This window comes from Taudactylus pleione, unplaced genomic scaffold, assembly GCF_031769625.1.
Source record: "Taudactylus pleione unplaced genomic scaffold, aTauple2 ptg000390l, whole genome shotgun sequence".
Taxonomy (NCBI): Eukaryota; Metazoa; Chordata; class Amphibia; order Anura; family Myobatrachidae; genus Taudactylus; species Taudactylus pleione.
In genome coordinates this window covers 564,638-586,638 of record NW_028284791.1, presented here as the reverse complement: position 1 = coordinate 586,638, position 22,001 = coordinate 564,638, and the positions used below count along the sequence as shown (strand labels likewise).

At 49.6% G+C, this 22,001-nt stretch overlaps 1 protein-coding gene across 2 annotated transcripts in view; it reads left to right on the top strand.

Annotated features, from left to right (window-relative positions):
- C2CD3 (C2 domain containing 3 centriole elongation regulator) overlaps window positions 1–22,001 on the top strand; it is a 96,526-nt gene that overhangs the window by 36,960 nt on the left and 37,565 nt on the right. For both annotated transcript variants that reach the window (XM_088445841.1, XM_088445840.1), the window contains 7 exons: window positions 184–315; window positions 1,313–1,750; window positions 11,802–11,953; window positions 12,252–12,492; window positions 12,570–12,744; window positions 19,122–19,305; window positions 21,748–21,920. In XM_088445841.1, the coding sequence (XP_088301967.1) occupies window positions 184–315; window positions 1,313–1,750; window positions 11,802–11,953; window positions 12,252–12,492; window positions 12,570–12,744; window positions 19,122–19,305; window positions 21,748–21,920 (1,495 nt within the window). The remainder of the gene's footprint in view (window positions 1–183; window positions 316–1,312; window positions 1,751–11,801; window positions 11,954–12,251; window positions 12,493–12,569; window positions 12,745–19,121; window positions 19,306–21,747; window positions 21,921–22,001) is intronic.

The following is a 22,001-nucleotide window of genomic DNA, read 5'->3' as shown; positions in this document are numbered from 1 at the left end:
CCCTCGCTCATGCAGACCTCGCTCATGCAGACTCTTCCCCCTGGGGCTATTAGCAGCTTGTTGGCTCTGACATTAAACACATTAATTATATATGTAGGAAAGAGCTTGTGTTCATGCTCCCATCACATAAGACTCATTACTTCCATGTAATACGGGAATGTTGTTTCTGTGTGTTGTCCCCAGGCCGGGTTGCTTGGTTCTGCTGTTCTGCCTCTGCGCGATGTCCTGCGCTCTGAAGACCTCTCCATTCTGCGCTCACTTCCTGTGCGCTGCTCGGAGAAACAACGGGAAGTGGCAGATGTTGGGCCGCTGAAGGTAACATTACAAACCTAATCTCCGTGTAGAGCGAGCATTAATGCATTGTAACGAGCTAAGTGTTCACACGCACCCAGCGTATGCAAGGCAGACTATCACTCGGCAAGGCATTAGCACGCCCACTATGTCTTGGCATGCGATCGCCCTGTGTATGCAGACGCCCACCAGCCTGTCTAGAGACGCCCACTTGCGCACGTCATATCCAGGAAGTGTATGCAACCATCGATACATCGGGTACCATCGGATGCGATCGCAGCGCTTGAGGCAGACCATACCCTACCACAAGCACTGCGAGCAATTCAGTGTAAAATCCACCCAGGTGACCTGTACTATGATGCTGTCTCTTAATTATGCACGCCTCTGAAACGGCGTTGAGACGTTCAGGCACGCCTGTATTCGCACCTCCACTCCCCCGTTTTTAATGGTCAGCCCCTGTTACCACCCACAAACGGCTTCTCCTGTCACTCACTCTGCTGGGCTGTCTATGCGCAGCGAGCAAATGCTTCCCAATCTCTTGCACTGGTTCGCGCATGCGCAGAATGGAAAAATCGGGCAGCTACGAGCGAACGCATCCTAGCGAGCGGGACTGAATCAGGATCTGAGTGAGGAAGTGTCTCATTGGACAGTCAGTGCATGGCAATAAAACTGGCATCTACTGGCACATTCAGCTTAAAAGTATTTACACTATATCTAAACTTAGAAAATCACTGGCTGTCCTCGTCCTTACCATATTCCCTCTGAATTGCGTAAGGCAGTAGAACCAAATCGTGTTCTCTTCTTATAATTGTTGTTTCTGGGCGACACTTTGGGGTAAATTTACTGAGAAGCCCTTTTCAAAGCCGCCATGTCTTCGGATGCCGAATTTAAAGGGGGCAATAATATTAAATAGTAAACCAGACATGCGTTGTATTTAATATTATTACGCCTTTAAATCCAGCGGTCAACGCCACTGAAGACGCAGCTGCTTCATCTCTTGCATGTTCCTTCCCTCTGACAGGTCTCTGTGGTCGTCGCTGGAGACAGCAGTGAATTCTCAGGTCATCCAGAGAAATTGCCAGGAGCAGTGCGGGAAGCGTCGCCCTCTCCTGCAGGGCACAGTGTGAGCATGGCAGCCCCTGAAGACCAGTCTGACACCCGGCCGCCTCCTGAGCATCGGACAGAGCCGTTGTCCTTATACAAACCAGCTAAACCTAATGTCATCCATCAAAGTCTACCAGAAGGGTCACGGGTGTCCCAGGAAGCACATGAGACATCCGAGGAGAGTATCTTATTACTGCACGTTGTCCTCATGGTGCCTGAAGGGAAGGGATTAACCTGTGGTACAGACGCTTCCACGTGTAACCCGTACCTGAACTTCAAGCTCTTCTCTGCCCAGGAAGCCACTCGGTCCGCCGTCGTGTGGGGCAGCATCCAGCCTGTGTTTAACTTCTCCCAGGTGAGCTGCCCTCTCCACCTGTTTCTGTACAGCCTCCCAGGAGACTAAGGCTGGGTAGTTGGTTGGTTGGAATGAAAACCTGGTAATGTATGAAAGCAAATGACAATCAGCAATTTGCTCCCAAACGCCGGAAAATGGACAAAAACTGTTGTTTGAACAAATTGTTTAGATCAAACATTTAAGAAACTTGTCTGACGCCATTTTCATCTGTTTTCTGGTATTTAGGAGCAAATTGCTGATCATCAGTTACTCCCATACGTTACCAGATTTTCATTCCAACCAATCAACTAGTTGGCTGGTTGGACAGAAAATCTTTAGGTGTGTACGCACCGCACAGGTTCTCTCTATATAACATTTAATTTTGCTGCCCGGTGTTGTATATTCCGTATAGCTTTTAGTCGGGTCCTGAATTCTGTTACTAAATTGTTGCATAGTAGGCATCCACTAATTACTATTCCCCTCGCCTGCTTCAGAAACATTGGCCCTCATTCAGAGCCGTACGCTCTGAGCAGAGCGCACGCTCTGAATGAGGGTCGGCCTCCATGAAAATGGAGCGTCCTCCTGGACGCTCGTATAGCTGTGGGTCACCACCCACAGGCTATACGAGCGTGCAGTTTGATGGCCGCGATGGTCTTGACCATCGAAACTGCGAGCCGGAGCCTGCGGTTGAGGTTTTCAACCGCAAGCTCCGGAGTGATTTTGGCTCTATCAGAGCCAAAATCACTCCCACTGACATCACTAGTGAAGTCAGTGGGCCGGCTTCTGACGGGAGGCGTTCCCGTGGGAACGCCCCCGTCAGGGAGGCACGCCCCCGGCACGCCTACCAAAGGGGGCATGCTGTCAATCAACATCGACAGCACGCCCCCTTTGATCAGACACAACGAGCGAAGGACTTTCCTTCGCTCGTCGCGTCTGGCGCATGCGCACGACGGAGCTCCCTCCGTCGTGCGCATGCTCAGTCCAGAACATCGACCCACTTGCGAGCGGACAGCCGCTCGCGAGTGGGTCTGAATCAGGCCCATTGTCTGTTGGTAGATTATGCTGTAAAGCAAGTTATGCGGTGTTAATAGGAACACAAACGTTACCATAGGTAACGTAGCTTTGTTATAGGCATCTCTTCTTACTGGCTCCTATCACTGATGGCACAGACTGCCCGTTACTATCAGGTGTCCTGTGTGTTCTCCAGTCTCGCTGTATGATGCTCTCTTCCCCGCCAGGTGGCTCCTGTCACTGATGGCACAGACTGCCCGTTACTATCAGGTGTTCTGTGTGTTCTCCACTCTCGCTGTATGATGCTCTTTTCCCCGCCAGGTGGCTCCTGTCACTGATGGCACAGACTGCCGGTTACTATCAGGTGTCCTGTGTGTTCTCCAGTCTCGCTGTATGATGCTCTTTTCCCCGCCAGGTGGCTCCTGTCACTGATGGCACAGGCTGCCCATTACTATCAGGTGTCCTGTGTGTTCTCCAGTCTCGCTGTATGATGCTCTTTTCCCCGCCAGGTGGCTCCTGTCACTGATGGCACAGACTGCCTGTTACTATCAGGTGTCCTGTGTGTTCTCCAGTCTCGCTGTATGATGCTCTCTTCCCCGCCAGGTGGTTCCTGTCACTGATGGCACACACTGCTGGTTACTATCAGGTGTCCTGTGTGTTCTCCAGTCTCACTGTATGATGCTCTCTTCCCCGCCAGGTGGCTCCAGTCACTGATGGCACAGACTGCCGGTTACTATCAGGTGTCCTGTGTGTTCTCCAGTCTCGCTGTATGATGCTCTCTTCCCCGCCAGGTGGCTCCTGTCACTGATGGCACAGACGGCCCGTTACTATCAGGTGTCCTGTGTGTTTTCCTCTCTCGCTGTATGATGCTCTTTCTACTTCAGGGTCCATAGGGTATCCACAGGATACCTTGGGGTATAGGTGTGACGTCAGTCGCAGGGCACCAAAGAGTTAAGCTTTCAGCCTCCCAGGATGCACTAGGTCCCCCTCCTATACCCCGCCCCCGGGCCAAGGCACCTCAGTTTAGTTTGGTGCCCGGCCGGCGTCTGGTGCACCTGCCGGAGTGGGGGCTAGAAGAGCCCCTGAAGCTTTCTTCAGTGCAGCTGTGGCTGCACATCTGGATGAACAGCATGGACAGTCAGTCCTGACGTCCATGCTGTCTTCCCTACACCCCCGCCGGTACCAGAACGCCGGTACCGATCCGGGGATGCTGATGAGCATCTGGGGTCACAGCTAGCGGTGACCCCAGATGTTCCGGACCATGGCCGGATCCAAGTGGGATAAAGGTAAGCAGCGGGGTCCCGCGGTGGGTCCCCGCTGGTCACATGGTCCTAAGTCCCCAGGCAGGGGGCTCCCTGGGGACTGGCTGCAGCGTGGAGCCAGGTACTGAACCTGCGCTTTCCACTACCCCCTGGGACAGCGGACCGCAGCAGAGCGGCGTCCCAGGGGTTAAATGCATGCCAGGGGAGCGCGCCTTCCCTGTCTCACAGCCGGCGCCTCCCCCGCTGCACACAGCCCTCTCTGCACTGTGCTGACTGGTCCTGTGTCAGCGCTCCTCCCCCAGGCCAGCTTCTCTCTGCTCCTCGGCGGCCATCTTCTCTGCAACGCATGGTGAATGCTGCTGGAAGTCTGGAAGGAAGCATCGTGGTCTGGGTCCCCCCGCATACCTCTCCTCCGCTGTGGCTCAGGTCTGTGTATGCAGCGCTGTGTCCTACCAGGCCCTGTGTCTGTGTAGTTGAGTGATCAGCGCTGTTAGTGCAGGAATTGTTATTTCTCTGCATTGTATGTGACTGTGCTAGCGCTGCCTGTAACTTTTCTTCTCTAAACTGTCAGCTTTATTACTGTCCCTGTTCTTTCTGCTAAAGCCCGCGTTTACTCCGATGGGTTTGTCCCAGCAGTCTGTGGTGTCGTCACCCATGCAGGGGTTCCCACGACAATTGGTGGTACCCCACAGTCTCCCTATTTCCCCGCTCCCGGGTTCTCAGGAGCCAGCATGGGTTAACTCCCTGACGAGTTCTGTACAGCACTTGTCGGATGTGTTGCAAGGGGAGTCTGTGATGCGGCCTCATAAAAGGCCGGTGGCGTCTCTGTCGGCTCCTTATGAGGATGACGAGGGGACGTCTGATGATGGGGAGATTCTGGATCCTTACGATCAGGAACCTCTCCATACTAAGGACGCTGATGCTAAGTCCAAAGTATATATTCCTGGACTTATTCGGGCGGTCCGCACAGCCTTGGTGATTGAGGACGAAGTTCCCCCAGCGGCTAAATCTAAGTATGCCTTTTTCAAAGATGTGAAGGGCGATGCCACAGTCTTTCCTCTTTCGGGTCAGTTGGTGGACCATTTAGAGGAGGCGTGGAAACAACCTGGCAAAAGATACCAGCCGCAGAGACGCCTGGCGGTGGCTTATCCGTTCGCGGATAATTATTTTGCTAAGTGGGAATCCCCTCCACAGGTGGATTCTCACGTGACCCGTCTTGTCCGTAGTGCCACATTGCCGATGCCATCCATGTCCTCCCTTAAGGATGCTACGGACCGCAAGGTAGAAATCTGCCTGAAGTCCGCTTATTCCCTTGCAGGGGGGGCAGCACGGCCGGCTATGGCCATTTGCTGGGTTGCCAGAGCGATGGAGCGCTGGGCGGATTCATTAGAGGCTTCTTTTGAATCCGACTGTCCGGCCGAACAGGCGGAGTTGATTGGCAATCTCCGTGATTCGGCCACCTACATCAACGAGGCGGCTCTAGACATTAGTACTCTGGTGTCTAGAATTTCTTCAGCAGCGGTAGCTGCTCGTCGCACCTTGTGGCTGCGATCCTGGAAGGCGGACGCAGATTCCAAGAAAGGTCTGGAAGCGTTGCCGTTTACCGGAGAAGTTCTCTTCGGTCCGGATCTGGATAAGATTGTGGCCACGCTGGCGGCAGCCAAATCTGCTTGTCTCCCGTCGGCCGCTGCTCCTTCTGGTTCTGGACCATCGTCCTTTCGGTCATCTAGGGCCCAGGGCAGGCCCAAACCACAGTCGTTTCCTCGACAGGCTGGCCCTAAGAAATCGGTCAAGCCCCGGAAACAGGCATGGAGTACCAGACGTCCGGCCCCCAAGCCAGATGACAAGCCTGCGGCCTGACGGTCCGGGTCTCCCCTTGGGGGATCCCAGGGTGGAAGGCCGCCTGCTGCAGTTCTCCCGGTGTTGGTCGTTCACTACGACAGACGCTTGGGTTCTGGAGGTGGTCTCCCACGGGTACGCCCTCTCCTTCCGGCACAGACCCCCGGCTCGATTCTTCACCACGGGTCTACCATCAGACCGGGACAAGGCTACGGAGCTGCGGAAGGTATTGCACACTATGCTCCAGGCTGGAGTTATAGTGCCTGTTCCATTCTCCCAGAGGGGCCAGGGTTTCTATTCAAATCTATTTTTGGTACAGAAACCCAATGGGTCATATCGTCCGATTATCAACCTCAAAGCACTCAACAAGTCTTTGCGGGTCCCGAAGTTTCGGATGGAGACCCTACGGTCCATCATTCTGGCGCTGCAACCTGGGGACTACATGGTGTCATTGGACATACAGGACTCTTACCTGCATGTCCCTATTCTTTTGCGCCATCAAGAGTTCCTTCGGTTTGCAATCCGCAGCGACCACTTCCAGTTTCGGGCGTTACCTTTTGGCCTGGCGACAGCACCACGTGTTTTCACCAGGGTGATGGCGGTCATGGCGGCTTCTCTGCGGCTGCAAGGAGTCCGCATGTTGCCGTACTTGGACGACCTGTTATTGGTGGTAGGATCTCCAGAGCTCCTGTTACACCACTTGGACCTGACCATTGCATTGCTGCAACGGCACGGCTGGCTAATCAACTGGCAGAAGTCCACTCTAATCCCGTCTCGGAGGATTCTGCATCTTGGAACCTTATTGGACTCGGGACAGCAAAGGATCTTCGTGACAGAGGACAAGATCTCTGCTTTACAGTCAAGGGTGCGCAGTTGTCTGCACAGCCGCTGGGTGTCCTTACACTCGGCGATGAGGTTACTGGGCTCCATGGTGTCGGTGTTCGACATGGTGGAATACGCCCAGTTTCACTCCAGACCTCTGAGGCAGCCCGTTCCACTTGGACAGGATCAGGTGCTGCAGTCTCTGAAGTTCCAGACGATTGTGCTCACCCCGGAGGTTCGCCTGTCCCTTGCGTGGTGGTTAAAGACGACCCACCTCAACAAGGGACGTCCGTTCTGGGTTCCAAATTGGGTCCTGTTGACAACGGACGCCAGTCTTCGGGGCTGGGGAGCAGTTTCGGGTCCACACTTGTTCCAGGTCAGGTGGACGCCGACAGAAGCGGAGCTTCCAATAAATATCTTGGAACTCTGTGCGGTCTTCAATGCTCTCCTGCAGGCACAGCGATTTCTCCAGGGTCACCCGGTGCAGGTCCAGTCGGACAATGCTACCACCGTGGCCTACATAAACAGGCAAGGAGGAACTCGCAGTCGGGCGGCTCTCGTAGAGGTCTCTCGGATCCTGGTTTGGGCGGAGCGCAATCTTCCGGCCATATCAGCGGTCTTCATCCCGGGAGTGCTAAATTGGGAGGCGGACTTTCTAAGTCGCCAGGACGTTCATCCAGGGGAATGGTCCCTGCACCCGGACGTTTTTCAACTACTGGTGGACAGGTGGGGTCTTCCAGAAATCGACCTCATGGCGTCCCGGCACAACAACAAGTTGCCGGTGTACGGGTCTCGCACAAGAGACGAAGGGGCGTTTCTGGTGGATGCTCTGTCCGTCCGGTGGACGTTCCGGTTCGCATACCTGTTCCCTCCGGTCTCCCTTCTTCCACGGGTAATCCGGAAATTCAAACAGGAAGGAGGGACGCTCCTGTTGATAGCTCCCGCGTGGCCCAGACGGCACTGGTTCTCAGACCTTCAGGGTCTGTCCGTGGACAGTCCTCTGCGGTTGCTGCTACGACCGGACCTTCTGTCTCAGGGTCCTTGTCTTCACCCGGACCTGACTCGGCTGTCTTTGACGGCGTGGCTGTTGAGACGGCCATGCTGAGGTCCCGGGGGTTTTCCAGCTCTGTGGTGCGTACCATGTTACGAGCTCGGAAACAGTCTTCCACGAGGATATACCATCGCGTGTGGCATACGTTCTTCCAGTGGTGTCGACCGAGAGGTTATGCACCGCGGGAGTTTCGTCTGTCTCGGATTCTCGCCTTCCTGCAAGCGGGACTAGATCATGGGCTTCGCCTTGCTTCTTTGAAGGTACAGGTTTCGGCCCTATCTGTCTGGTTTCACCGTAGGATTGCTACAATCCCGGATGTGCGCACCTTTATGCAAGGTGTTCTCCGTATTCAGCCGCCCTTTGTTCCACCTGTGGCGCCTTGGGATTTGGCTGTGGTCCTGAGGGCTCTCCAAGGACCGCCGTTTGAACCACTGGGCTCAGTGGATATTAAATGGCTAACAGCTAAGACTGTTTTCCTTCTGGCCATTGCTTCGGCCAGACGTGTTTCTGAGTTAGGGGCTCTTTCTTGTAGACCCCCTTTCTTGGTTTTTCATGGGAACAGGGCAGTGCTCCGCACTCGGCCCGAGTTTCTTCCCAAAGTTGTTTCCCAGTTTCATGTTAACGAGGAAATAGTTGTTCCGGCCTTTAACTCACCGGGTCTTTCCGTGGGTGAGGCCTCTTTGGATGTTGTGCGGGCCTTAAGGACTTATGTTGACCGCACTTCTTCGTTTAGGAAGTCGGACGCTTTGTTTGTCCTCTATGGCTTCCGTAAAAAGGGTTGGCCTGCTTCAAAGCAAACTTTGGCAGCCTGGATCCGTATGGCTATTTCTGAAGCTTATCTTCATGAAGGCCTACCGGTCCCTCCTTCTCTGAAGGCTCATTCCACTAGGTCTGTGGGTCCTTCGTGGGCAGCTCGACGTGGTGCCTCGGCAGTTCAGATCTGCAAGGCTGCTACGTGGTCTTCTGTCCATACCTTCGTGAGGTATTACAGGTTTGACACCTTCGCCTCTCAGGATGCTTCCTTCAGGCGGCGGATTCTCCTTTCTGCATAGGAGCGTCCCCACCCTTAAAGGATACTGCTTTGGGACATCCCCAAGGTATCCTGTGGATACCCTATGGACCCTGAAGTAGAAAATATGAGATATGGTAAGAACTTACCCTTGTTATCTCTATTTCTACGAAGTCCATAGGGTTCCACAGGACTCCCGCCCTGTCGCACCTGTGCTGCAGATGGGCTTTGCTCTGGTCACCGGTTTTCCGTCTCCCTCTGGTGAGAATGTGATTCTTGTATGTGTCCAGATCTTTGTTCTCTCTCTTCCTTCTCCTCCTCCGGCCTATGGCTTGGTAACTAACTGAGGTGCCTTGGCCCGTGGGCGGGGTATAGGAGGGGGACCTAGTGCATCCTGGGAGGCTGAAAGCTTAACTCTTTGGTGCCCTGCGACTGACGTCACACCTATACCCCAAGGTATCCTGTGGAACCCTATGGACTTCGTAGAAATAGAGATAACAAGGGTAAGTTCTTACCATATCTCATATTTTTCCCCGCCAGGTGGCTCCTGTCACTGATGGCACAGACTGCCTGTTACTATCAGGTGTCCTGTGTGTTCTCCAGTCTCACTGTATGATGCTCTCTTCCCCACCAGGTGGCTCCTGTCACTGATGGCACAGACTGCCCGTTACTATCAGGTGTCCTGTGTGTTCTCCAGTCTCGCTGTATGATGCTCTCTTCCCCGCCTGGTGGCTCCTGTCACTGATGGCACAGACTGCCCGTTACTATCAGGTGTCCTGTGTGTTCTCCAGTCTCGCTGTATGATGCTCTCTTCCCCGCCAGGTGGCTCCTGTCACTGATGGCACACACTGCCCGTTACTATCAGGTGTCCTGTGTGTTCTCCAGTCTCGCTGTATGATGCTCTCTTCCCCGCCAGGTGTCTCCTGTCACTGATGGCACAGACTGCCTGTTACTATCAGGTGTGCTGTGTGTTCTCCAGTCTCGCTGTATGATGCTCTCTTCCCCGCCAGGTGGCTCCTGTCACTGATGGCACAGACTGCCCGTTACTATCAGGTGTCCTGTGTGTTCTCCAGTCTCGCTGTATGATGCTCTCTTCCCCGCCAGGTGTCTCCTGTCACTGATGGCACAGACTGCCCGTTACTATCAGGTGTCCTGTGTGTTCTCCAGTCTCGCTGTATGATGCTCTCTTCCCCGCCAGGTGGCTCCTGTCACTGATGGCACAGACTGCCGTTTACTATCAGGTGTCCTGTGTGTTCTCCAGTCTCGCTGTATGATGCTCTCTTCCCCGCCAGGTGGCTCCAGTCACTGATGGCACAGACTGCCCGTTACTATCAGGTGTCCTGTGTGTTCTCCAGTCTCACTGTATGATGCTCTCTTCCCCACCAGGTGTCTCCTGTCACTGATGGCACAGACTGCCGGTTACTATCAGGTGTCCTGTGTGTTCTCCAGTCTCACTGTATGATGCTCTCTTCCCCGCCTGGTGGCTCCTGTCACTGATGGCACAGACTGCCCGTTACTATCAGGTGTCCTGTGTGTTCTCCAGTCTCGCTGTATGATGCTCTCTTCCCCGCCAGGTGGCTCCTGTCACTGATGGCACAGACTGCCGGTTACTATCAGGTGTCCTGTGTGTTCTCCAGTCTCGCTGTATGATGCTCTCTTCCCCGCCAGGTGGCTCCAGTCACTGATGGCACAGACTGCCCGTTACTATCAGGTGTCCTGTGTGTTCTCCAGTCTCACTGTATGATGCTCTCTTCCCCGCCAGGTGTCTCCTGTCACTGATGGCACAGACTGCCGGTTACTATCAGGTGTCCTGTGTGTTCTCCAGTCTCACTGTATGATGCTCTCTTCCCCGCCAGGTGTCTCCTGTCACTGATGGCACAGACTGCCGGTTACTATCAGGTGTCCTGTGTGTTCTCCAGTCTCACTGTATGATGCTCTCTTCCCCGCCAGGTGGCTCCTGTCACTGATGACACAGACTGCCCATTACTATCAGGTGTCCTGTGTGTTCTCCAGTCTCACTGTATGATGCTCTCTTCCCCGCCAGGTGGCTCCTGTCACTGATGGCACAGGCTGCCCATTACTATCAGGTGTCCTGTGTGTTCTCCAGTCTCACTGTATGATGCTCTCTTCCCCGCCAGGTGGCTCCTGTCACTGATGGCACAGACTGCCGGTTACTATCAGGTGTCCTGTGTGTTCTCCAGTCTCACTGTATGATGCTCTCTTCCCCGCCAGGTGGCTCCTGTCACTGATGGCACAGACTGCCGGTTACTATCAGGTGTCCTGTGTGTTCTCCAGTCTCACTGTATGATGCTCTCTTCCCCGCCAGGTGGCTCCTGTCACTGATGGCACATGCTGCCCATTACTATCAGGTGTCCTGTGTGTTCTCCAGTCTCGCTGTATGATGCTCTCTTCCCCGCCAGGTGTCTCCTGTCACTGATGGCACAAACTGCCCATTACTATCAGGTGTCCTGTGTGTTCTCCAGTCTCACTGTATGATGCTCTCTTCCCCGCCAGGTGGCTCCTGTCACTGATGGCACAGACTGCCGGTTACTATCAGGTATCCTGTGTGTTCTCCAGTCTCGCTGTATGATGCTCTCTTCCCCGCCAGGTGGCTCCTGTCACTGATGGCACAGGCTGCCCGTTACTATTAGGTGTCCTGTGTGTTCTCCAGTCTCGCTGTATGATGTTCATTTCCCCGCCAGGTGGCTCCTGTCACTGATGGCACAGACTGCCGGTTACTATCAGGTGTCCTGTGTGTTCTCCAGTCTCGCTGTATGATGTTCATTTCCCCGCCAGGTGGCTCCAGTCACTGATGGCACAGACTGCCGGTTACTATCAGGTGTCCTGTGTGTTCTCCAGTCTCACTGTATGATGCTCTCTTCCCCGCCAGGTGGCTCCAGTCACTGATGGCACAGACTGCCGGTTACTATCAGGTGTCCTGTGTGTTCTCCAGTCTCGCTGTATGATGCTCTCTTCCCCGCCAGGTGGCTCCTGTCACTGATGGCACAGACTGCCGGTTACTATCAGGTGTCCTGTGTGTTCTCCAGTCTCGCTGTATGATGATCTTTTCCCCACCAGGTGGCTCCTGTGAATCTGACCCGTCTGCTCCTTGAGAGAATGAAGAACAATGTTATGGTCATTGAGGTCTGGAATAAAATTCCTGCCCCCGGGACAGACCAGCTGTTGGGGTTGGCAAAACTCCCCTTGCACCAGTTCTACATGTCTTTCAGGTAAACGCAAAGTGACTGTGTCATCTGGTACCTCTACTAATCGTATTACCTCTGGGAATTGGTGCCGTCTACGCCTGTCCACTAGGAGGCAGCATTGTCCAGGTGTTCCCCTTTACTATGGGCCTCAGTTACAGTTCCTACTCTGTACCCCAGGTCCCCATATCGGTGTATGTTACACAGATCCTTCTCATGAAGGACGGCAACCGTTTTCCTTTCCGGGGTAAACGTGGTCTATTAATGTGGAATAAATCTGAATTGTGGCAGCTGTCGTGCTGATTATTTGGTTGTCTTTGTGCAGCGATCAGAAAGTTTGCCGGCTCTTGCTCCAAGCGCAGTATCCGGTGGTCGCGGTAGACAGCCTTGTGCCCGTCAGCGACATGCTTAGCGGCGATGAGCGGGGCAGACTGAAGGTTTTACTTGCCATGGGATCAGGTGACCAAGTGATGGCGCTGCAGAGATTAAAGAGTGAGGCGGGGGCTTCGTCAGTTCAGCCCCCAAGACCGGCTCATTTTCTGGACCCACTGCAGCCATGGATGGAGGTACAGACCTAATGCTCACTGAGATGGGAACACTCGGAGGTGTTTGTGCGTAGAATGACGTTTCTCTGTCTCCTCAGGTTGTTGGAGCATCAGAGAGGACAACTGATCACGTCTTTGAGGTACATGTGGAAAACGTGAAAGGCCTCGCTCCTCTGCAGGCCACGGTGTGGGGGGAAGCGGACTGCTTTATACAGTATTACTTCCCTGTACAGTCTATCACCCCAGGCATTGGACCGGAGCTCCCCGAGAGAGGTATGTGGGCTCTCATTATTGTGCCGATACAGCTAATCGATCACCGCATAGATATTAGTAGTATATTAATGAAAACTGGTACAAAGGGAAACTGTTATTGCTCAGAGTGTCCTTTTTCTATTGCAGTGTTTTTTGTTTTGTTTTATTTGCGCCAGTTTTCATGAATTTTCCCCTTTTTTATCTCCTCTTTGCTCTGTAACGTTTTGACCAGGGTTACTGGACAGACCCCTGATTCCGTTATCCATATTCACACTGTACTAAGATGCTGACAGCTGCACTGAACTTTAAGGGGCCTATTTATTTGGGCGTGTTAATTCCGTTTTTCTCGTGTCGTGAGAAATTGTGGCCGCGAGTATTTTACTTATAGTAATTTCAATAAAAATGAACAATGCTTTTCTTCTCGCAGACCCAGAGCAAGTAAAAAAGTCGGGACTTGGATCAGAAACCCTGGGATACTTAATGACTTATTAGACAATTTGGACGTTTTCTATTAGCTTAATTGGGCCAATAATTACATATTATTGGGGTGTTATTTAGAAAGTGCAGAATAATGGGTTAAAAGATGTGGGAGAGGTAGTGTAGGTCGGTTTGGCGCCCAAAAAGTAGGCATGGCCAAGGAAAAGGGGGCATGTCTTTATGACGCGTCCCTTTTTCATCACTCTTGGGGCCGTACCCGGGCAGCCCCCAAGCACTGCGGTCACTGGCATCTGGCATCCATTCACCAGCAGTGACCGCTGCACCACCGTTTATCCCACCTGCTGGACACTGCGGCACGCGGGAGGGGACAGAACCTGCAGGCTGTTTCAGCGGGGCGCAATGCCGGAGGGCAGGGTGCTTTCTGCCCTTTAGAAATAAGGCAGGGCATGGCGCCCCGCTGAAACAGCCTTGCGGAAACGCTAGAAAGGCATATGGAGGTGTTGTATGGGTATGACTGCTATATGGGGGTGCTGTATGGGCAGGACAGTTGTATGGGGTTGCTGTATGGGCGAGACAGGTATATGGGGTGCTGTATGAGCAGGACAGGAGTATCGGGGTGCTCTATGGGAGGGACAGAAGTATGGGGTGCTGTATGGGAAGGCCAGGTGTATGGGTGTGCTGTATGGGTGAGACAGGTATATGGGGGTGCTGTATGGGCAGAACAGGTGTATGGGGTGCTGTATGTGTGATGCTGTATGGATTGGACAAATTTATGGAGGTGCTGTATGGAAGGGACAGGTATATGGGGGTGCTATATGGGCGGGACAGGTGTATGGGGGTGCTGTATGGGCAGGACAGGTGTATCAGGGTGCTGTATGGGAGGGACAGAAGTATGGGGGAGCTGTATGGGCAGGCCAGGTGTATGGGGATGCTGTATGGATGGGACAGGTGTTTTAAACATTGCAGGTGGGAGTTATAGTTATTTTTTAAAGAATTTGTTAAAGTGGCTTTAAAAGATTCAAAACCCAACTTGTTGGCATTTTTATGCGCCCTAAATTTAACTACAGCATTTATTTTACCAAAAAAATTATTGCTTTCTATAGATTCTTTTTTTTTTTTTACTGCTATAAAAAAAATGCAAAAATCAACCATTTGAAAAACCGCAAAATATTTTTCTTGAGGGCAGAAGTAGATATCTATACTGATATCCAATATTTGTTTGAAGTTTTTTAGGGTAGCCTACAGACTGATTTCCCCATTATTTTTTTACTGCAGGTTTTTTTTTATCTAAAAATGATTGCGCCCAATTTTTTCCAATTGGATGTGCAAATTGGGAGTCCGCCATCGCCTCGTTACATTTTCTGGCAAAAATTGTGCAGCCAATTGAATTTGTCCCCGAAAGATCTGCTGATGAGGGTAAAGAGGGTCCTATCTCCCATAACTGAAGAATAGAAGGGGTGGGGGTGGGGCAGTGCAGTAGTATCAGCCTGAATAAGAGATTTGGGTGTAGATTCACTAAAGCTAAAAATGAAAAGTAGTGCTGTTTCCCATAGCAACCAGTCAGATTATAGAGATTTTTCTGTCTAGCATCCTAGAAAATGATTGACAGACTCTGATTGTCTGCTATAGTGGATTTAGTAAATCTCCCCCTTGAAGTCTCTTTGGTGAAGACGTGGCACTGAGAGATTGCTGCCGGGGCATCACCAGCCTTCTCCGCCTGGTGCTAGAGTTGTGCAAGTTATCGCTCTTGTTAATTTGTTACTTGTGTTGGAGCAGTGAAGGAAACAGCATTTTCTTTTGTATTTTTGAGTATTTTTTTTTTCTATTGAGCTTTTTAATTGTGATGTTATGGAGCAATTGTTTCAAATACATTTATGCATAAATCTCTTTGAGATTCCTTTGGGATTAGGGATTAAGCTATTAATATACATGCATTAGCTGAAGTTATTTCAGGAAGTCAGTACGTCCCATGCTCTCTCTCACCCATCTGCATCAGGTTGGGATGGGGAGGTGAGTGGGTGGGAGCCGTGGGGCTGAGCCACCAGATTGGGAGCCACAGACTTGCGGGCATGAGCAGTGTAATTTCCTTCCGATGTCACACATGATAATGTCTATTGTTGGCCTTTAAAGTGTGACTTGAGCCAGCCTTGTATGCTGTAGGCAAGAATACTGTGACTGAGTGATAATTCTTTAAGTTTAGAACCAGTATAGAGGCAGCCGTGGATGTCGATGGCAGCCGTGTATTATAAGCACTAAGTGTGTTATAACACAAAGTGTAATTATATAACAGTTAAAAAAAAAACAGTTGAACAAACATTGAACAACATCTACGACAAGTTAATTACAATATCATTCCTTACCAGTAGTTTGTGTGTTGTACATTATTGAATGTATTGAAAAAATGTATCAGAAACTTCTATTAATGATCTCACTCCATGGAATCATCTCTAAGACTACTACATCCTTTACTCTCCCTGCAGCTCATCCTTTTGTACATATTGCTGCCTCATTACTTTCCTCTTCTCTTACAAACACACATGAGCTTTTAAATTATCTATACACATTGACAATAACATCCACAACCTGTCGCCATAACAAACATTCAGACAAATCCAACAAATATATTTATATCTCGCTCCTGTTGCTTCTATTAGCTGGTGACATATCTCCAAATCCAGGCCCAACCCACATGCCACACCCACAACGAACTATAAATCCAGCTAACCTCATAAACATTGCATGCCTCCCTTCACCATCCAAGTCACTAAAATGAGCCTTATGGAATGCACGCTCTGTCTGCAACAAACTAACATCCATCCATGACCTCTTTATTTCAACTAACCTCAACCTTCTGGCAATAACAAAAACATGGCTCACACAATCAGACACTGTCTCCCCTGCTGCACTTTCACATGGTAACCTACACTTCTCACACACATCCAGGCCTAGCAATTGTAAAGGAGGTGGGGTAGGAATATTACTCTCCCAATCTTTCACATTCACAGTTCTCCCACAGGTACCTTCACTCACATTTACATCATTTGAAGTACATTCTATCAGGACTTTCACCCCTTTCTCTCTGCGAGTTGCTGCTATCTATCGCCCGCCTGGGCCACCACAACAATTTCTGGAACATTTTTTTGCCTGGCTCCCTCACTTCCTATCCTCAGACATCTCCACCATCATTATGGGTGATTTCAATATCCCCATTGACAGTCCACAATCTCCTCATGCCTCCAAACTACTCTCTCTAACCTCCTCTCTTGGCCTCTCCCAATGGACTCCTCTACTCATCAGGAGGGCCACTGCCTTGATCTTGTACTCACCCGACTATGCTCAGTCTCTGATTTCACTAATGCTCCTTTCCCTCTCTCAGATCACAATCTTATCACCTGCACACTTTCCTCCATTACATCAACCTCAATGTCAGTGAAATCAACCAAACCTCCTAAAAACCGCAGAAATATTAATGTGATTAACTTTCAACAACTATCTACCTCTCTACAACAACGACTCTCACCAATTTCTGCACTCACTTCTCCTGAGACTGCTGCATCACACCTAAACCAGATTCTAGTAAAAGCCCTCGATGAAGTAGCTCCAGCTACCCATCACACTCCGCGTAGACTTAGACGTCAACCGTGGCATTCTAACTTAACAAGGCATCTACAAAAACTCTCACGTAAAGTAGAACGTCAGTGGCGAAAGTCTCGCACTCCAAGTGACTTCCTCACATATAAGTCTATCTACAACTCTTATCGTACTGCTCTGGACACTGCCAAGCAAATATATTTCCAATCTCTTATCTCGGCTCAAGCCTCTAACCCCAAGCGACTTTTTAATACATTTAAACTGCTTCTTACCCCTCCCTCACCCAAGCCACCTGCTACTATCTGTGCACAAGATCTTGCTTCCTATTTCAAGGACAAGATTAATAATATCCGAAATGAAATGTTATTCTCTTCCTCAGCTAGTGACCTACTCAATTCCCTACCTGAACCCTCTGGCACATTCTCTTCATTTGACCCCACAAATGACGATGAAGTATCTACACTCTTCTCATCCTCCTACTCTATTACCTCTCCTCTAGATCCTATACCCTCAAAAATTAGTAAAGCTCTGTCTCCTGTGCTCATCCCAACCCTAACTAAAATCTGTAATCTCTCTCTTTCTACTGGCATCTTTCCATCACTGTTCAAGCATGCTGTGATTACTCCCATTCTGAAAAAACAAAATTCTGACCCTAACACACTCTCTAATTACCGTCCTATCTCCCAGCTCCCATGCCCCTCCAAGCTACTGGAGAGACTTGTCTACACCCGCCTCACACACTTTCTTAACACCCACAACTTATTGGACCCACTTCAGTCTGGCTTCCGTTCCCAGCACTCCACAGAGACAGCACTGACTAAGGTAGTAAATGATCTGATCACTGCCAAGGCTAAAGGCCATTACTCACTACTAATTCTTCTAGATCTCTCTGCTGCTTTTGACACTGTTGACCACTCTCTTCTCATACAAACATTACAATCCCTAGGTCTTAAGGACACAGCTCTTTCTTGGTTCTCTTCCTACCTATCTGATCGCTCCTTTTCTGTTCGTTTTTATGATTCTGCCCCCTCTTCGCTACCTCTGTCAGTTGGAGTACCTCAAGGCTCTGTCTTAGGTCCTTTACTATTCTCAATCTATACCACCTCTCTTGGCAAACTAATCCGCTCTTTTGGATTTCAGTACCATCTGTATGCGAATGATACTCAAATCTACATATCCTCTCCAGATTTATCACCATCTGTATTGGTCCGTGTCACTGAATGTATTTCTGCCATTTCATCTTGGATGTCATCTCGCCACCTGAAACTTAATATTTCTAAAACAGAATTAATTATATTTCCACCGGCCAATTACAGTTACCAATCTGATCTCTATATCACTGTTGATAACTCAACAATCCACCCCACCCCACAAGCTCGCTGCCTTGGTGTCATCCTTGATTCTGAACTGTCCTTTGTTCCCCACATTCAATCTGTCTCAAAATCATGTTACATACATCTAAAAAACATATACAAAATTCGACCATATCTCACACAAGACACTGCAAAAACTCTAATCCATGCACTCATTATTTCCCGCATTGACTATTGCAATAGTCTCCTTACTGGTCTTCCCAAAAACAGGCTATCGCCATTACAATCCATTATGAATGCAGCTGCAAGGCTTCCTTGCCAAACGTTCATCGTCTGCTGCCCCGCTCTGTCAGTCCCTCCATTGGTTGCCGGTTTTCTACCGTTTTCAATACAAAATACTGTTGCTTACACATAAGGCCATTAACCGAATTACACCAACATACATCTCTTCACTCATCTCAAAATATCACCCAACCCGACCTCTCCGCTCAGCACAAGATCTGCATCTCTCATCCCCGCGCATTACTTGCTCCCATTTACGGTTACAGGACTTTCTTCGGGCTGCACCCACTCTATGGAATGCCTTACCACACACAATAAGACTTTCCTCTACTCTCCAATACTTCAAGCGTTCCCTGAAAACTCACCTCTTCAGTCAAGCTTATCAGATTCCAGAACTGACCACATAACCTTCATACCTTCCATGTCTTATTACATCCCCTCTCACAGTCCACACATAACCTCACATATTGTCTTTCTTTCACATACTCCTGACATTTTGCCGACATTCCTGTGTGACTGGATCATGCAGCCCACCAAGAAACTCTGCATTCTGGCCAGACCAAATTGCAATATATATAGCACCTATCCTTATGTATCAATGCCTATTTCCCTATAGATTGTAAGCTTGCAAGCAGGGCCCTCTTACCTCTATGTCTGTCTGTTATTACCCAGTTTTGTTCTATCAATGTTTCCAATTGTAAAGCGCAACGGAATATGCTGCGCTATATAAGAAACTGTTAATAAATAAAATAAATAAATATATCTGTATTCCAGGTATCAGCCTGAAGCCTGTGCGCACAGCCACCACTCTTTGTGTACCAGATCCCGTCTTCAATGATCGGCAGAGCCATGCCTTGGTTGCGCCGTCAGACACCCCGGTACAGAGGCTGCTGCTCGGTGCGTTCTCCACGCAGGGCCTATCCGGGGGAGGAGGGCTGACATTCGAGGTCTGGTGCCGGTAAGTTACAGGCATGAGGCTGATGTGACTTATTGATCTGGCGCCTACTCTGAGCTTTGTTCTATGTGCCATATTAAAGCCTAGTATGTGGTTATTATACTTGCATGTGTGGTCTCTCTCTCTGGGCTGATGCTTAGCACTTTCCTTATTACATGAGGCTGTGTTTTATTGACTAACAAAAGTTACATTTACTGCTAAAGTGTTGAGTTATGAAACTGAATATAAAAAAAAATGAAGTCCAATTATATGCTCAGATACTGGTTCCATTATTTCATTAGTGGAATCAGTATATATGTATATAGCCTGTTGTGAGAAGATATTGGAAAATTAACAAAGTTTCGCTCATCTACCACACTTGTCTCAGTGAGTAGACAACTGTGGTAGGCTCAGCGAGACAGGATAGCAGTGGTAGGCACAGTGAGGTCTGGACAACAATGGTATGCTCAGTGGGACAGGACAGCAGTAGTTGGCTCAGTGGGACAGGACAGCAGTAGTTGGCTCAGTGGGACAGGACCTTAGTAGTAGGATCAATGAGGCCTGGACATCAGTGGTAGGCTCAGTGGGACAGGACAGCAGTGGTAGGCTCAGTGAGACAGGATCTCCGTAACACAGGACAGCAGTGATAGGCTCAGTGAGACAGGATCTCGGTAACACAGGACAGTAGTGGTAGGCTCAGTGAGACAGGATCTTGGTAACACAGGAACAGCAGTGGTTAAGCTCTGTGAGACAGGATCCTCGGTAACACAGGATAGCAGTGGTAGGATCAATGAGGCCTGGATATCAGTGGTAGGCTCAGTGGGACAGGACAGCAGTGGTAGGCTCAGTGAGACAGGATCTCAGTAACACAGGACAGCAGTGGTTAGCTCAGTGAGACAGCATCTCGGTAACACAGGACAGCAGTGATAGGCTCAGTGAGACAGGATCTCAGTAACACAGGACAGCAGTGGTAGGCTCAGTGAGCCAGAACAGCAGTTATAGGGTGGGGCCTATTGACATGCAACGCTTAAGTAAATATACCTCATCTATCGATGAATACAGTGATAAAGTATGTTTATCTCTCTGTACAATATGTAATGTTAGAATTTATTGTTTTAGATATCATTAATCTTATTAGATAACCAAGCCTGCTGTACTCACACATATATTCATTTTATTTTAGTGATGTTCATATTGGTGTTCTATGTTGTCATCTCTTGTAGGGTTTAGCTGTCTCCTCTATGTTGTCATCTCTTGTAGGGTGTAGCGGTATCCTCTATATTATCATCTCTTGTAAGGTTTAGTGGCCTCCTCTATATTGTCATCTCTTGTAAGGTTTAGTGGTCTCCTCTATATTGTCATCTCTTGTAAGGTTTAGTGGTCTCCTCTATGTTGTCATCTCTTGTAAGGTTTAGTGGTCTCCTCTATATTGTCATCTCTTGTAAGGTTTAGTGGTCTCCTCTATGTTGTCATCTCTTGTAAGGTTTAGTGGTCTCCTCTATATTGTCATCTCTTGTAGGGTTTAGTGGTGTCTCCTATATTGTCATCTCATGTAAGGTATAGTGGTCTCCTCTATATTGTCATCTCTTGTAGGGTTTAGTGGTGTCTCCTATATTGTTATCTCATGTAAGGTTTAGTGGTGTCTCCTATATTGTCATCTCTTGTAGGGTTTAGTGGTCACCTCTGTATTGTCATATCTTGTAGGGTTTAGTGGTCATCTCTATATTGTCATCTCTTGTAGGGTTTAGTGGTCTCTTCTATATTGTCATCTCTTGTAGGGTTTAGTGGCCTCCTCTATATTGTCATCTCTTGTAGGGTTTAGTGGTTATCTCTATATTGTCATCTCTTGTAGGGTTTAGTGGTCTCCTCTATATTGTCATCTCTTGTAAGGTTTAGTGGTCCCCTCTATATTGTCATCTCTTGTAAGGTTTAGTGGTCTCCTCTATATTGTCATCTCATGTAAGGTTTAGTGGTGTCTCCTATATTGTCATCTCTTGTAAGGTATAGTGGTCTCCTCTACATTGTCATCTCTTGTAGGGTTTAGTGGTGTCTCCTATATTGTTATCTCATGTAAGGTTTAGTGGTGTCTCCTATATTGTCATCTCTTGTAGGGTTTAGTGGTCACCTCTATATTGTCATCTCTTGTAGGGTTTAGTGGTCACCTCTATATTGTCATCTCTTGTTGGGTTTAGTGGTCTCCTACATTTTGTCATCTCTTGTTGGGTTTAGTGGTCTCCTTACATATTGTCATCTCTTGTAGGGCTTTGCGGTTTTCTATATATTGTCATCTCTTGTAGGGTTTTGCGGTCTCCTCTATACTGTAATCTCTTGTAGGCTTTAGCGGTCTCCTTCTATATTGTAATCACTCGTAGGGTATAGCGGTAAATATCACTGGTGCTGTATTAATACCACATGTGGACATATTATCACCCTACAGACAGTGTTTTGTTTTTCAATCCCGCGCAGGTACTATTACCCCAATGTCCGGGACCAGATGGTGGCCAAGGGTGTCCTTCCACTGTCTCGTCTGTGCGCCATGGTGACCATGCACCACCGAGAGGAAGTGGGAATCCAGGCGTTCTGTCTGCCGCTTACTCCTGTGAGTGAGATCCCAGCAGCGTCTCACCCTCCATCCTCCGGTAACCAGCACATCACTCTGCGCCTAAAACCAGCATAAGTGTGGTGCAAACCGAACAACTAACATCTCCAAATGTTTCCAG